At 38.4% G+C, this 18669-nt stretch overlaps 1 protein-coding gene across 2 annotated transcripts in view; it reads left to right on the plus strand.

The window, feature by feature from the left end:
• Positions 1-15179, plus strand: part of LOC124252822 (ragulator complex protein LAMTOR5-like) — a 28286-nt gene extending 13107 nt beyond the window's left edge. The window contains exons 4-5 of one of the 2 annotated variants that reach the window (XR_006892036.1): positions 14363-14913; positions 15058-15179. Coding sequence is in view for 1 of the 2 variants with exons in the window: in XM_046686499.1 (XP_046542455.1) it covers positions 14363-14420 (58 nt within the window). In the remaining variant the exon portion in view is untranslated. Of the gene's footprint in view, positions 1-14362; positions 14957-15057 lie in introns of those variants that run through there. The other variant, XM_046686499.1, reaches the window with a different exon arrangement.
• Positions 15180-18669: the final 3490 nt, after the last annotated feature.

The following is an 18669-nucleotide window of genomic DNA, read 5'->3' on the forward strand; positions in this document are numbered from 1 at the left end:
CATCCTATATACTCTTACACATCCTATATACTCTCTACACATCCTATATACATCCTATATACTCTCTACACATCCTATATATACACATCTCTACACATCCTACACATCCTATATACTCTCTACACATCCTATATACTCTCTACACATCCCATATACTCTACACATCCCATATACTCTCTACACATCCTATATACTCTCTACACATCCTATATACTCTCTACACATCCTATATACTCTCTACACATCCTATATACTCTTACACATCCTATATACTCTCTACACATCCTATATACTCTCTACACATCCCATATACTCTCTACACATCCTATATACTCTCTACACATATACTCTCTACACATCCTATATACTCTCTACACATCCTATATACTCTCTACACATCCTATATCCTTCTACACATCCCATATACTCTCTACACATCCTATATACTCTACACATCCTATATACTCTCTACACATCCTATATACTCTCTACACATCCTATATACTCTCTACACATCCTATATACTCTCTACACATCCCATATACTCTCTACACATCCTATATACTCTCTACACATCCTATATACTCTCTACACATCCTATATACTCTCTACACATCCCATATACTCTCTACACATCCTATATACTCTCTACACATCCTATATACTCTCTACACATCCTATATACTCTCTACACATCCTATATACTCTCTACACATCCCATATACTCTCTACACATCCTATATACTCTCTTACACATCCTATATACTCTCTTACACATCCTATATACTCTCTACACATCCTATATACTCTCTACACATCCTATATACTCTCTACACATCCCATATACTCTCTCTACACATCCTATATACTCTCTACACATCCTATATACTCTACACATCCTATATACTCTCTTCTACACATCCTATATACTTCTCTACACATCCTATATACTCTACACATCCTATATATACACTTCCTATATACTCTCTACACATCCCATATATCCTCTCACACATCCCATATACTCTCTTACACATCCCATATATACTCTCTACACATCCTATATACTCTCTACACATCCCTATATACTCTCTACACATCCTATATACTCTCTACACATCCTATATACCTCTCTACACATCCTATATACTCTCTACACATCCTATATACTCTTACACATCCTATATACTCTTCTACACATCTTATATACTCTCTACACATCCCATATACTCTCTACACATCCTATATATACTCTCTTACACATCCTATATACTCTCTACACATCCCATATACACATCCCATATACTCTCTACACATCCCATATACTCTTCTACACATCCTATATATTTCTACACATCCCATATACTCTCTACACATCCTATATACTTTCTACACATCCTATATACTCTACACATCCTATATACTCTCTACACATCCCTATATACTCTACTACACCTCCTATATATACTCTCTACACATCCCATATACTCTCTACACATCCTATATACTCTCTACACATCCTATATACTCTCTACACATCCTATATACTCTCTACACATCCTATATACTCTCTACACATCCCATATACTCTCTACACATCCCATATACTCTCTACACATCCTATATATATACATCCTATATACTCTACACATCCTATATACTCTCTACACATCCCATATATACTTCTACACATCCTATATACTCTCTACACATCCCATATATACTTCTTACACATCCACATATATACTTTCTACACATCCCATATACTCTCTTACACATCCTATATACTCTCTACACATCCCATATACTCTCTACACATCCCATATACTCTACACATCCTATATACTCTCTACACATCCTATATACTCTCTTACACATCCTATATACTTCTCTACACATCCTATATACTCTCTACACATCCTATATACTCTCTACACATCCTATATACTCTTCTACACATCCCATATACTCTCTACACATCCCTATATACTCTCTACACATCCTATATACTCTCTACACATCCTATATACTCTACACATCCCATATCTCTACACATCCCATATACTCTCTACACATCCCATATACTCTCTACACATCATATATACTCTCTACACATCCTATATATACTCTCTACACACATCCTATATACTCTACACATCCTATATACTCTCTACACATCCCATATACTCTCTACACATCCTATATACTCTCTACACATCCTATATACTCTCTACACATCCTATACTCTCTACACATCCTATATACTCTTTTACACATCCCATATACTTCTTACACATCCTATATACCTCTACACATCCTCTACACATCCTATATACTCTCTACACATCCTATATACTCTCTACACATCCTATATACTCTCTACACATCCCATATACTCTCTACACATCCCATATACTCTCTACACATCCCATATACTCTCTACACATCCTATATACTCTCTACACATCCCATATACTTTCTACACATCCCATATACTCTCTACACATCCTATATACTCTCTACACATCCTATGTACTCTCTTACACATCCTATATACATTTCTCTCTACACATCCTAAATACTCTCTACACATCCCATATACTCTACACATCCATATACTCTCTACACATCCCATATACTCTCTACACATCCCATATACTCTCTACACATCCCATATACTCTCTACACATCATGTATACTCTCTACACATCCCATATACTCTCTACACATCCTATATACTCTCTACACATCCCATATACTCTCTACACATCCTATATACTCTCTACACATCCTATATACTCTCTACACATCCTATATACTCTCTCTACACACTATATACTCTCTACACACTATATACTCTCTTACACATCCTATATAGTCTCTACACATCCTATATACTCTTTACACATCCTATATATACCTCTACACATCCTATATGCTCTCTACACATCCTATATGCTCTCTACACGCCCTATATATACTCTACACATCCTATATACTCTCTACACATCCCATATCCTGTCTACACATCCCATGTACTCTCTACACATCCCATATACTCTCTACACATCCTATATACTCTCTACACATCCTATATACTCTCTACACATCCTATATATACTCTCTACACATCCTATATACCTCTCTACACATCCCATATAATTTCTACACATCCCATATTCTCTCTACACATCCTATATAGTCTCTACACATCCTATATATACTCTCTACACATCCTATATATACTCCTCTACACATCCCATATACTCTCTACACATCCTATATACTCTCTACACATCCTATATACTCTCTACACATCCTATGTACTCTCTACACATCCATATATACTCTTTTACACATCCTATATACTCTCTACACATCCTATGTACTCTCTACACATCCCATACACTCTCTACACATCCTATATACTCTTCTACACATCCAATATAATTCTACACATCCCATATACTCTCTACACATCCCATATACTCTCTACACATCCCATATACTCTCTGCACATCCTATATGCTCTCTACACATCCTATATACTGTCTGCACATCCCATATACTCTCTACACATCCTAAATACTCTACACATTCTCTATATACTTCTACACATCCTATATACTCTCTACACATCCTATATACTCTCTACACATCCTGTATACTCTCTACACATCCTATATACTCTCTACACATCCTATATACTCTCTACACATCCCATATACTCTCTACACATCCCATATACTCTCTCTACACATCCCATATACTCTCTCTACACATCATGTATACTCTCTACACATCCCATATACTCTCTACACATCCTATATACTCTCTACACATCCTAAATACTCTCTACACATCCCATATATACTCTTCACATCCTATATACTTCTACACATCCCATTTACTTTCTACACATCCTATATGCCTCTCTACACATCCCATATACTCTTTTACACATCCTAAATACTCTCTACACATCCTATATACTCTACACATCCTATATACTCTCTACACATCCTATATACTCTCTACACATCCTATATACTCTCTACACATCCCATATACTCTCTACACATCCCATACACTCTCTACACATCCCTAACTTCTCCCTACACATCCCAAATACTCTCTACACATCCCATATACTCTCTACACATCCTAAATATTCTTCTCTACACATCCTATATATACTCTACACATCCCATATATACTCTACACACATCCTATATACTCTCTTACCATCCTATATACTCTACACATCCTAAATACTCTCTACACATCCCATATACCTACACATCCTATATACTCTCTACACATCCCATATACTCTCTACACATCCCATATACTTCTCTTCACATCCCATATACTCTCTACACATCCCATATACTCCTCAACACATCCTTTTATGCTCTCAACACATCCTATATGCTCTCTTACACATCCTATATACTCTCTACACATCCCATATACTCTCTTTCTCACATCCTATATGCTCTCAACACATCCTATATACTCTCTACACATCCTATATGCTCTCTACACATCCTATATGCTCTCGACACATCCTATATGCTTTTCTACACGTCCTATATACTGCTCTACACATCCTATATACTCTCTACGCATCCCATATCCTGTCTACACATCCCATGTACTCTCTACACATCCCATATACTCTCTACACATCCTATATACTCTCTACACATCCCATATACTCTCTACACATCCTATATACTCTCTACACATCCTATATACTCTCTATACATCCCATATACTCTCTACACATCCTATATACTCTCTACACATCCTATATACTCTCTACACACTATATACTCTCTACACATCCTATATACTCTCTACACATCCTATATACTCTCTACACATCCTATATACTCTCTACACATCCCATATACTCTCTACACATCCACATATATACTCTCTACACATCCCATATACTCTCTCTACACATCCTAAATACTCTCTACACATCCTATATACTCTCTACACATCCTATATACTTTCTACACATCCTATATACTCTCTACACATCCTATATGCTCTCAACACATCCTACATGCTCTCTACACATCCTATATACTCTCTCTGCACATCCTATATACTCTCTACATAGTATCCCATATATGCTCTCTACACATCCTATATGTTCTCTACACATCCTATATGCTCTCTACACATCCTATATACTCTCTACACTTCCTATATACTCTACACATCCCATATCCTGTCTACACATCCCATGTACTTTTTACACATCCCATATACTTCCCTACACATCCTATATACTCTCTACACATCCCATATATACTCTCTATACATCCCATATACTCTCTACACATCCTATATACTCTACACATCCTATATACTCTCTACACACTATATACTTCTCTACACATCCTATATAGTCTCTACACATCTTATATACTCTCTACACATCCCATATACTCTCTACACATACTAAATACTCTTCACATCCTATATACTCTTTACACATCCCATATACTCTCTACACATCCCATATACTCTCTGCCAATCCTATATACTCTCTACACATCCTGTATACTCTCTACACATCTCTTCATATACTCTCTACACATCCTATATACTCTCTACGCATCCTATATACTCTATACATCCCATATACTCTCTAGTACAGATCCTATATACTCTCTACTCATCCTATATACTCTCTACACACTATATACTCTCTACACATCCTATATAGTCTCTACACATCCTATATACTCTCTACACATCCTATATACTTTCTACACATCCCATATACTCTATACACATCCTATATACTCTCTACACATCCCATATAATTTCTACACATCCTAAATACTCTCCTCTACACATCCCTATATACTCTCTACACATCCTATATACTTTCTACACATCCTATATACTTCTACACATCCTATATGCTCTCAACACATCCTACATGCTCTCTTACACATCCCATATATACTTCTGCACATCCTATATACTCTACACGTCCTATATACTCTCTACACACTATATACTCTCTACACACTATATACTCTCTACACATCCTATATATACTCTATATTTTACACATCCTATATACTCTACACATCCTATATACTCTCTACACATCCAATATACTCTACACATCCTAAATACTCTCTCTTCACATCCTATATACTCTTTACACATCCCATATACTCTCTACACATCCTGTATACTCTCTACACATCCCATATACTCTCTACACATCCCATATACTCTCTACACATCCTATATACTCTCTACACATCCCATATACTCTCTACACATCCCATATACTTTCTACACATCCCATATACTCTCTACACATCCTATATACTCTACACATCCTATATACTCTCTACACATCCTATATACTCTCTACACATCCTATATACTCTCTACACATCCCATATACTCTCTACACATCCCATATACTCTCTACACATCCTATATACTCTACACATCCTATGTACTCTCTACACATCCCATATATTCTCTACACATCCTATATATACTTCTACACATCCAATATATACCTCTCTACACATCCCATATACTTCTCTACATCCCATATACTCTCTACACATCCCATATACTCTCTACACATCCTATATACTCTATACATCCTATATACTCTCTACACATCCCATATACTCTCTACACATCCTATATACTCTCTACACATCCCATATACTCTCTACACATCCCATATACTCTCTACACATCATGTATACTCTCTACACATCCCATATACTCTCTACACATCCTATATACTCTCTACACATCCCATATACTCTCTACACATCCCATATACTCTCTACACATCCTATATACTCTCTACACATCCTATTTACTCTCTACACATCCTATATGCTCTCTACACATCCTATATACTCTCTACACATCCTAAATACTCTCTACACATCCTATATACTCTCTACACATCCTATATACTCTCTACACATCCTATATATACTTCTCTACACATCCTATATACTCTCTACACATCCCATATACTCTCTACACATCCCATACACTCTCTACACATCCAAACTTCTCTCTACACATCCTAAATACTCTCTGCACATCCCATATACTTCTTACACATCCTAAATATTTCTATACACATCCTATATACTTCTACACATCCTATATACTCCTCTACACATCCTATATACTCTTCATCCTATATATCCTTTCTCTCTACACATCCTATATACTACACATCCTTCTCTACACATCCCATATACTCTACACATCCTATATACTCTACACATCCCATATACTCTCTACACATCCCATATACTCACATCCCATATACTCTCTACACATCCCATATACTTCTCTTCACATCCTATTTATGCTCTCAACACATTCTATATGCTCTCTACACATCCTATATACTCTCTACACATCCCATATATACTCTTCTCACATCCTATATGCTCTCAACACATCCTATATACTCTCTACACATCCTATATGTTCTCTTTACACATCCCTATATGCTCTACACATCCTATATGCTCTCTACACGTCCTATATACTCTCTACACATCCTATATACTCTCTACACATCCCATATCCTGTCTACACATCCCATGTACCCCTACACATCCCATATACTCTCTTCACACATCCTGATATACTCTCTACACATCCTATATGCTCTCTACACATCCTATATGCTCTCTACACATCCTATATGCTCTCTACACGTCCTATATACTCTCTACACATCCTATATACTCTACACATCCCATATCCTGTCTACACATCCCATGTACTCTCTACACATCCTATATACCTCTCTACACATCCCATACACTCTCTCTACACATCCAAACTTCTCTCTACACATCCTAAATACTTCTGCACATCCTATATATATACTCTCTACACATCCTAAATACTTCTACACACATCCTATATACTCTCTACACATCCTATATACTCCTACACATCCTATATACTCTACACATACCATCCTATATACTTTCTCTCTACACATCCTAAATACTCTCTACACATCCCATATATATACTCTTACACATCCTATATACTCTCTTACACATCCCATATACTCTCTACACATCCTATATACTCTTTCTACACATCCCATATATACTTTCTACACATCCCATATACTCTCTTCACATCCTATATACTCCTCTCAACACATCCTATATACTTCTCTACACATCCTATATATACTCTACACATCCCATATACTCCTTACACATCCTATATGCTTACTTCAACACATCCTATATACTCTACACATCCTATATACTCTCTACACATCCTATATACTCTCACACATCCTATATACTCTCTACACATCCTATATATACTCTACACATCCTATATACTATCTACACATCCTATATCCTGTCTACACATCCCATATACTACTTACACATCCCATATACTCTTACACATCCTATATCTCTACACATCCCATATACTCTACACATCCTATATACTCTCTACACATCCTATATACTCTCATTATACATCCCATATACTTTACACATCCTATATACTCTCTACTCATCCTATATACTCTCTACACATCCCATATACTCTACACATCCTATATAGTCTCTACACATCCTATATACTCTCTACACATCCTATATACTCTCTTATATACATCCCATATACTCTCTACACATCCTATATACTTACACATCCTCACATCCTATATACATCTTTTATATACATCACACATATATATTTCTACACATCCCATATACTCTCTACACATCCCATATATACTCTCCTATATACACATCCTATATACTCTCTACACATCCTATATACTCTCTACACATCCCATATACTCTCTACACATCCTATATATACATCCCATATCTCTACACATCCCATATACTCTCTTACACATCCTATATACTCTCTTACACATCCCATATCCCTCTACACATCCTATATACTCTCTACACATCCCATATACTCTCTACACATCCTATATACTCTCTACACATCCTATATACTCTCTACACATCCTATATACTCTCTACACATCCCAAATACTCTCACACACACATCCTCTATATACTCTCTACACATCCCATATACTCTACACATCCTATATACACATCCCATATACTCTCACACATCCTATATATATCCCTCTCTCTACACATCCTATATACTCTCTACACATCCCTATATACTCTCTCTACACATCCTATATACTCTCTACACATCCTGATATGGAAGGTCTACACATCCCATATACTTCCATACCAAAGACGCTAAAATATGGTACACTTGTTGGTCCCTGCCTGGCGCTCGGGCATTAATGGGTACAACAAGGACTGGTCTACACGAGTCAGTATAATGTGTCTGAGTGGGATATTCATGCTTCATCATGCACGGTATCTCAGTGGGCTAGCACTATAAAACCAGCTTAAGTCTGGGCTAGTACAACATCCTACAGACATATACATCTGGCCACATCCTATATATTCTCAAGCACACATCCTATAAACCCACTCTCACCTCACCTCACCTCTACACATCCCATATACTCTCTTCCACATCCTATATACTCTTTTACACATCCTATATGCTCTCTACACATCCTATATACACTTTTACCCATCCTATATGCTACTCTACACATCCTATATACTTCACACATCCCATATCATTCATCCTGTATACATCCTATATACTCTCTACACATCCTATATACTATCTGTCCATGGGTAGCCTATAGTGGTTCTCCTCGCACAATAAGACCCGGTTCGATTCCCCACATGGGCACAATGTGTTAAGCCCATTTCTGGTGTCCCTCACTCACGTGATATTGCCCATGCTAAAAACTAAACTCAGTCAGTCAGTCAGTATATACTATCTACACATCATATATACTCTCTACACATCCCATATCCTCTCTACCCATCCTATATACTCTCTACCCATCCTATATACTCTCTACACATCCCATATACTCTCTACACATCCTAAATACTCACTGCACATCCTATATGCTCTCTACACATCCTAAATACTCTCTACACATCCCATATACTCTCTACACATCCTATATACTCTGTCCACATCCCATGTACTCTGTCTACATGCTATATACTCTGTCCATATGCTATATACTCTGTCCACATGCTAAATACTCTGTTCACATGCTATATACTCTGTTCACATGCTATATACTCTGTCCACATCCTATATACTCTGTCCACATGCTATATACTCTGTCCACATGCTATATACTCTGTCCACATGCTATATACTCTGTCCACATCCTATATACTCTGTCCACATGCTATATACTCTGTCCACATCCTATATACTCTGTCCACATGCTATATACTCTGTCCATACTCTCTGTCCATCCTATATACTCTGTTCACATGTCCACATATACTCTGTCCACATGCTATATACTCTCTGTCCACATGCTATATACTCTGTCCATGCTCTATACTTGTCCACACATGCTATATACTCTGTCCACATGCTATATACTCTGTCCACGTCCTATATACTGTGTCAACATGCTATATACTCTGTCCACATCCTCGTCAATATATGGCTGAAATATTGCCGATGTAACGTTAAATATTAACTCACTCACTCACTGTCCACATCCTATGTACTCTGTCCACATGCTATATACTCTGTCCACATCCTATGTACTCTGTCCACATGCTATATACCCTGTCCACATGCTATATACTCTGTCCATATGCTATATACTCTGTCCACATGCTATATACTCTGTCCACATGCTATATACGCTGTCCACATCCTATGTACTCTGTCCACATGCTATATACTGTCCACATCCTATATACGCTGTTCAGATCCTATATACTCTGTCCACATCCTATATACTCTGTTCACATGCTATATACTCTGTCCACATCCTATATACTCTGTCCACATGCTATATACTCTGTCCACATGCTACATACGCTATTTAGATCCCATGTACTCTGTCCACATCCTATATACTCCTATACTCATGTCTACATTCTATATATCTGTCCACATATACTCTGTCCACATGCTATATACTCTGTCCACATGCTAAATACTCTGTCCACATGCTATATACGTTATATATCCACATCCTATATACTCTGTCCACGTCCTATATACTCTGTCCACATGCTATATACTGTCCACATCCTATATACTCTGTCCACGTCCTATATACTCTGTCCACATGCTACATACTCTGTCCACTTGCTAAATACTGTCATGTATAAATACTGTCCACATGCTATATACGCTATCCACATCCCATGTACTCTGTCCACATGCTATATACGTTATCCTCATCCCATATACTCTGTCCAATGCTATATACACTATCCACATCCCATATACTCTGTCCACATCCTATATACTCTGTCCACATTCTGTCCACATCCTACATACTCTGTCCACATGCTATATACTCTGTCCACATGCTAAATACTCTGTCCACATGCTATATACGCTATCCACATCCCATGTCCTCTGTCCACATGCTATATACGTTATCCACATCCTATATACTGTCCACATCCTATATACTCTGTCCACATCATATATACTGTCCACATTCTGTCCACATCCTACATACTCTGTCCACATGCTATATACTGTCCACATGCTATATACTGTCCACATGCTATATACTCTGTCCACATGCTATATACTCTGTCCACATGCTACATACTGTCCACATGCTAAATACTCTGTCCACATGCTATATACGCTATCCACATCCCATGTACTCTGTCCACATGCTATATACGTTATCCTCATCCCATATACTCTGTCCAATGCTATATACACTATCCACATCCCATATACTCTGTCCACATCCTATATACTCTGTCCACATTCTGTCCACATCCTACATACTCTGTCCACATGCTATATACTCTGTCCACATGCTATATACTGTCCACATGCTAAATACTCTGTCCACATGCTATATACGCTATCCACATCCCATGTCCTCTGTCCACATGCTATATACGTTATCCACATCCTATATACTGTCCACATCCTATATACTCTGTCCACATGCTATATACTCTGTCCACATGCTACGTACTCTGTCCACATGCTAAATACTGTCCACATGCTATATATGCTGTCCACATCCCATGTATTGTCCACATGCTGTATACGTTATCCACATGCTACATACTCTGTCCACATGCTAAATACTCTGTCCACATGCTACATACTCTGTCCACATGCTATATACTGTCCACATGCTCTATACGCTATCCACATGCTAAATACTCTGTCGACATGCTACATACTCTGTCCACATGCTATATACTCTGTCCACATGCTATATACTCTGTCCACATGCTAAATACTCTGTCCACATGCTATATACGCTATCCACATCCCATGTCCTCTGTCCACATGCTATATACATTATCCACATCCTATATACTGTCCACATCCTATATACTCTGTCCACATGCTATATACTCTGTCCACATGCTACGTACTCTGTCCACATGCTAAATACTCTGTCCACATGCTATATATGCTGTCCACATCCCATGTATTGTCCACATGCTGTATACGTTATCCACATCCTATATACTGTCCACATCCTATATACTCTGTCCACATGCTATATACTCTGTCCACATGCTACGTACTCTGTCCACATGCTACGTACTCTGTCCACATGCTAAATACTGTCCACATGCTATATATGCTGTCCACATCCCATGTATTGTCCACATGCTGTATACGTTATCCACATGCTACATACTCTGTCCACATGCTAAATACTCTGTCCACATGCTACATACTCTGTCCACATGCTATATACTGTCCACATGCTATATACGCTATCCACATGCTAAATACTCTGTCGACATGCTACATACTCTGTCCACATGCTATATACTCTGTCCACATGCTATATACTCTGTCCACATGCTAAATACTCTGTCCACATGCTATATACGCTATCCACATCCCATGTCCTCTGTCCACATGCTATATACGTTATCCACATCCTATATACTGTCCACATCCTATATACTCTGTCCACATGCTATATACTCTGTCCACATGCTACGTACTCTGTCCACATGCTATATATGCTGTCCACATCCCATGTGTTGTCCACATGCTGTATACGTTATCCACATCCTATATACTCTGTCCACATGCTATATACGCTATCCACATGCTAAATACTCCGTCCACATGCTACATACTCTGTCCACATGCTAAATACTCTGTCCACGTGCTATATACGCCTATCCACATCCCATGTACTGTCCACATCCTATATAGTGTCCACATCCTATATATTCTGTCCACATTCTGTCCACATCCCATGTATTGTCCACATGCTGTATACGTTATCCACATCCTATATACTCTGTCCACATGCTACATACTCTGTCCACATGCTAAATACTCTGTCCACATGCTATATACGCACGCTATCCACATCCCATGTACTCTGTCCACATGCTATATACGTTATCCACATCCTATATACTCTGTCCACATGCTACATACTCTGTCCACATGCTAAATACTCTGTCCACATGCTATATACGCTATCCACATCCCATGTATTGTCCACATGCTATATACTCTGTCGACTTGCTACATACTCTGTCCACATGCTAAATATGCTATCCACATCCCATGTACTCTGTCCACATCCTATATAGTGTCCACATCATATATACTGTCCACATTCTGTCCACATCCTACATACTCTGTCCACATGCTATATACTCTGTCCACATGCTATATACTGTCCACATGCTATATACTCTGTCCACATGCTATATACTCTGTCCACATGCTACATACTGTCCACATGCTAAATACTCTGTCCACATGCTATATACGCTATCCACATCCCATGTACTCTGTCCACATGCTATATACCTTATCCACATCCTATATACTCTGTCCACATGCTAAATACTGTCCACATGCTATCTACATCCCATGTATTGTCCACATCCTATATACTCTGTCCACATGCTATATACTCTGTCCACTTGCTACATACTCTGTCCACATGCTAAATATGCTATCCACATCCCATGTACTCTGTCCACATGCTATATACACTATCCACATCCCATGTACTCTGTCCACATGCTATATACACTATCCACATCCCATGTACTCTGTCCACATGCTATATACGTTATCCACATTCTATATACTCTGTCCCCATCCTATATACTCTGTCCACATGCTACATACTCTTTTCAGTTGTTCTGTATACACTGGGCACTTGAGGTGAAGTTTCGAAATCTACCTTTTGTTGTAGGAGCGTCCTCATCAAGAGCTGTGACAGTCTGTCAGTTGCAGTTTTCAAGGCCACGTGATGCTGACACACTCAACCTGCACAGTATTTATTCAACAAATCTTGTAATATGAGCAATGTCATCTGTAAAATATAACATCCCTTTATTCCTGCTATGTTCTGCAGACGCAAGTGATTGCCTGAAGTAAGGAAATCTCCCTTCATAGTCAAACCCTGGTTGTATTGCTGTCAGTAGCAAGCCAGTGATTATTGAACACCACAATCAGCTACTGATCTGGACATTCAGGCATTACCAAATGTAATTGAAAATAATTCACTGATCAGGATGTAATCAGGCTTTTCATGAAATAATTTATTCATCAACTCTCCAAACAACTGTCTGATCTTAAATACTCTTGAATATATAGTAGTAATATGTTCAGCTGTGTGGAACATTGGAGAGTGCATATACACACGTTGACTGTGTGTGGTTAAGGTTAAGTACACCTTATTGTCATGAAATACACGTGTTGACTGCCTGTTCATGCTTGTGTTGTCTGTCAACAGCCATGGAGGTTAAGTACATCTGATTGTCATGAAATACACGTGTTGACTGCCTGTTCATGCTTGTGTTGTTGACTGCCTGTACATCTGATTGTCATGAAATACACGTGTTGACTGCCTGTTCATGCTTGTGTTGTCTGTCAACACCAATGGAGTTTAAGTACACCTTATTGTCATGAAATACACATGTTGACTGCCTGTTCATGCTTGTGTTGTCTGTCAACACCAATGGAAGTTAAGTACACCTGTGTGTTATAAAATATACATGTTGACTGCCTGTTCATGCTTGTGTTGTGTTGTTTGCTAAGTGTTTGGCTGTTTCTTTCAGAGCAGCTTCGTGCCACACAGAGATGATTATGCTTTGTATGGATAGAAAATAATGCAACTTGCATTCCGCAGGTCAGTGGTAGCTGTCATGAGTGATAACATATACTATACACACTTTGTGTGATTAGTGCCCAAATACAGGAATGTGGCAATGATGTATAAGAGGTAGTAAATTTGCAGGAATTCTGTATGTTCAAGTATGGAAATGGTGGACAGACTCCTGAGCAACTGGTCAACTCGTATGCCCAATCAGCTAAGACATTAAGATTAGCCCTCACTTATGTTAGGTTGCTAGGACCAATTGTAAGCCCAAACATCCCATGGGAGGCCTGTGCTAAACAGTGACTGCTCCTCAACTGGTGTCCAAAACGTTATCCAGTTCAATAATAACTGCTGACACAATGTACATGCACTATACCATGTGTCTTGCCACAAGTGTTAATAGACATACTTCTCATCCGATAGTGTGAAGACCAGAAGGCTGTTGCATGAATGAGATTTAACTCAAATATAGCCTAAAAAATATTGCATCATTGTCAAGACAGCCTTGGCCTGATCACCCCTGCAACAGAAAAGTCCTTTAAAAAAGCACAGCTTTCTATGTGACCATCCCACTGGTATGGAACGTGTTTCTTCTGTGTCAGATCAAACATTACACAACAGAAAGTGGGAGGAGTGAGTGAGTGAGTTTGGTTTTACGCCGCTTTTAGCAATATTCCAGCAATATCACGGCGGGGGACACCAGAAATGGGCTTAACACATTGTACCCATGTGGGGAATCGAACCCGGGTCTTCGGCGTGACGAGCGAACGCTTTAACCACTAGGCTACCCCCACCGCCCAAAAGTGGGAGGAAACCCAAGGTGCTGCACATGGTGTGTCTACCACCTCGCAGGTGAAACCCCCCAGGAGCAGGTGAAACCCCCCAGGAGCAAGTGAAACCCCCAGGAGCAAGTGAAACCCGGAGGAGCAGGTGAAAATCGGGAGCAGTTGTATGGAGCTGACAAACCACTAAAGTCAATACTCAGGAAAGATGTGGCTTCGGAACCCACTATCAGCAGATCAGGGCACGATGATGGTATACAACTCTGCACAGAGAAACAGAGCATCTCAGATGACATGGCCACCAGTGACCATTCCACCACTACAGAAAGTAAAACCCGTACAAGTTTGGTTGTATTTCGAACAAAATATATTTATGAAAGTAGGCAACAAAGTATTGGCCTCTTTAAACAAACATTATCTTAAACACCATGTACACAAGTGGACGGATTGTGGTACAACCTTCAATTTAAGCAAATGTAACGTGTTACTTGGATCATCACCTGGCTCAAGCTTTTAGAGATATGGTACTATGTGCCTCTATAGTAAGGTATGAATTTGGCATTTAATATAGCAATATCTTCCCTCAGAATGAAATGCATAGCCACTATATTTATCAATTCAGATTTTAGTCTGTTCACAATGGTAATACAGCAGACAAACTTGCTTTCACCCCCACACTTTCTACCTACCTATCATGGTCTTTACTTCTATACAGAGCCTCAATGATCCAAGTAACACAGGTCAAAACTATACAATAAATATTCACCCAAGTCCATGTGCTTAAGACACATGTAGGAAACTCAAAAAAACCTCTGCGCTGCTTTTCTGAAGGCAAGGCAGTCATGATTCAACAGTGACAAAAGACAAATTTCATAATCCAACTGTCTTTAAAAAAAATCAACTTTAAAATTCACCCGGCTTTAAAGAGAGACTATTTAATTTTCCATCTATGGAAAGAGGATGCAAGATTTTTGTTTGAGATGACCATTACCGGCTGCTGCGTCACAAGGCACACAACACTCATAAATGGACGGCAAACTTCACTCATCACATTCAGGACAAATAATGTCCAATGATTTCTACATCACAAACAATATTCTCAAAGTGGCAGCACCTTGCAGAGATATTTGGTTACATATTGAATATCACAGTTTGTGTGTGTGTGGAATGTAATTCTAAATGATCCCAAGGGGTAGAAAAATAATAAAATCAGCTATCCTGATACAAAATATGTAAAAAAAGTGAGTCTTTGTAGCATCTCAGTACCGCAATGATTACAATACATTCATCAGTGGGAAAAGTGACAAAGATAAATTTGTGAGGCATGACAATAACTCCCCATCAGAAATGAATGGTTTGCAGTATGACATACTAATAACAACTTTACATTGGTTATGAACCTTAAGTGTCTTTACAAAGTGGCAAACATGAAGACTTGTTCAAGCAATATCTCAGTCTTGAAACAACTGTCATTAGTGTGAGACAATGTTAGAGTTCCATCCTAATGTTTAAATTCTCACGCTGCTGTTTGATTATGAAGGTGGAACTAACCCAGTCCAAACACTATCCAATAAAAACTCCTTGGGAAATCTAACAGCTAGCCAGTGTTTAACTACAGGCTTACCTGGACATATAGTAAACAGTTTCAAATGTTTTTTTTGTTTTGTTTTGTTTTGTTTTTATTTTCATATTTTTCATGTTTACAAATTTACAGTTTCAAATGTTAGTGACCTTATTGAAAATGTGATTCCTATCTCTTGAACAGAAGTCCCTGGCCTAAGGTACTGTATTTTCACATTTATCTCTACAATTTATGTAGTTGATATGTGAAAGTGTGTAATATCTGTTAAAACTAAGTTCGGCCTAACTACAGTCTCAGTGGTGGGGAGATAGGAAACGTTAAAAAAAGGAAATGAAATGAGCAGTGCGTTTTTTTAAACGATAGCTGACATAAAAAATATATATAATTCATGCTGAAACTATTAGGGATGTAGCTATCATGAATCTCACTGTCAGTATAAAAAGAAACAGTTAGGAGGGGTCGTCTCAAAAGCAAAACCTGGACAGGTGTCGCAGACGATGGTTGGGGTTGGGCTGGCCGGATACAGATATCAGCTAAGATAAGACTGACTGACTGAGTGAGTTTGGTTTTACACCGCTTTTAGCAATATTCCAGCAACATCACGGCGGGGGACACAAGAAATGGGCTTTACAAGCTAAGATAAGATAATCATTTAGGGGAATTATACTGGGGAAGTACACGGCATGTCATAACACTTTACAAATAACATCCAGTCCTGTCGATCTTCAGGTGGTCATGCAACCTATATATTTTAAGACATTTAATACGATGCATTTCTATGGTTTTCAGGTATCATACTCTTTTACATATCTCAACATAAACTTTATGAAAGAAAGACACGCAAGATGTTAATCAATAGATGAGACATAGTCAACACACATGAAAAAGCACAAAATATCTTTGAGATGACCCCTTGTGCCTGTAGGCAGCACATGCATTTCATGCCAGGTGAGTCGACGGTTCGTTGTCATACGTGGCTGAATGACCTAATTGCCATCTATAGTCTGATCTATTGTTTTCAGCAGCTATTCGTA

Source organism: Haliotis rubra, unplaced genomic scaffold (assembly GCF_003918875.1).
Source record: "Haliotis rubra isolate DU_JTF1 unplaced genomic scaffold, ASM391887v1 Scf526, whole genome shotgun sequence".
In the NCBI taxonomy this organism is placed as follows: domain Eukaryota; kingdom Metazoa; phylum Mollusca; class Gastropoda; order Lepetellida; family Haliotidae; genus Haliotis; species Haliotis rubra.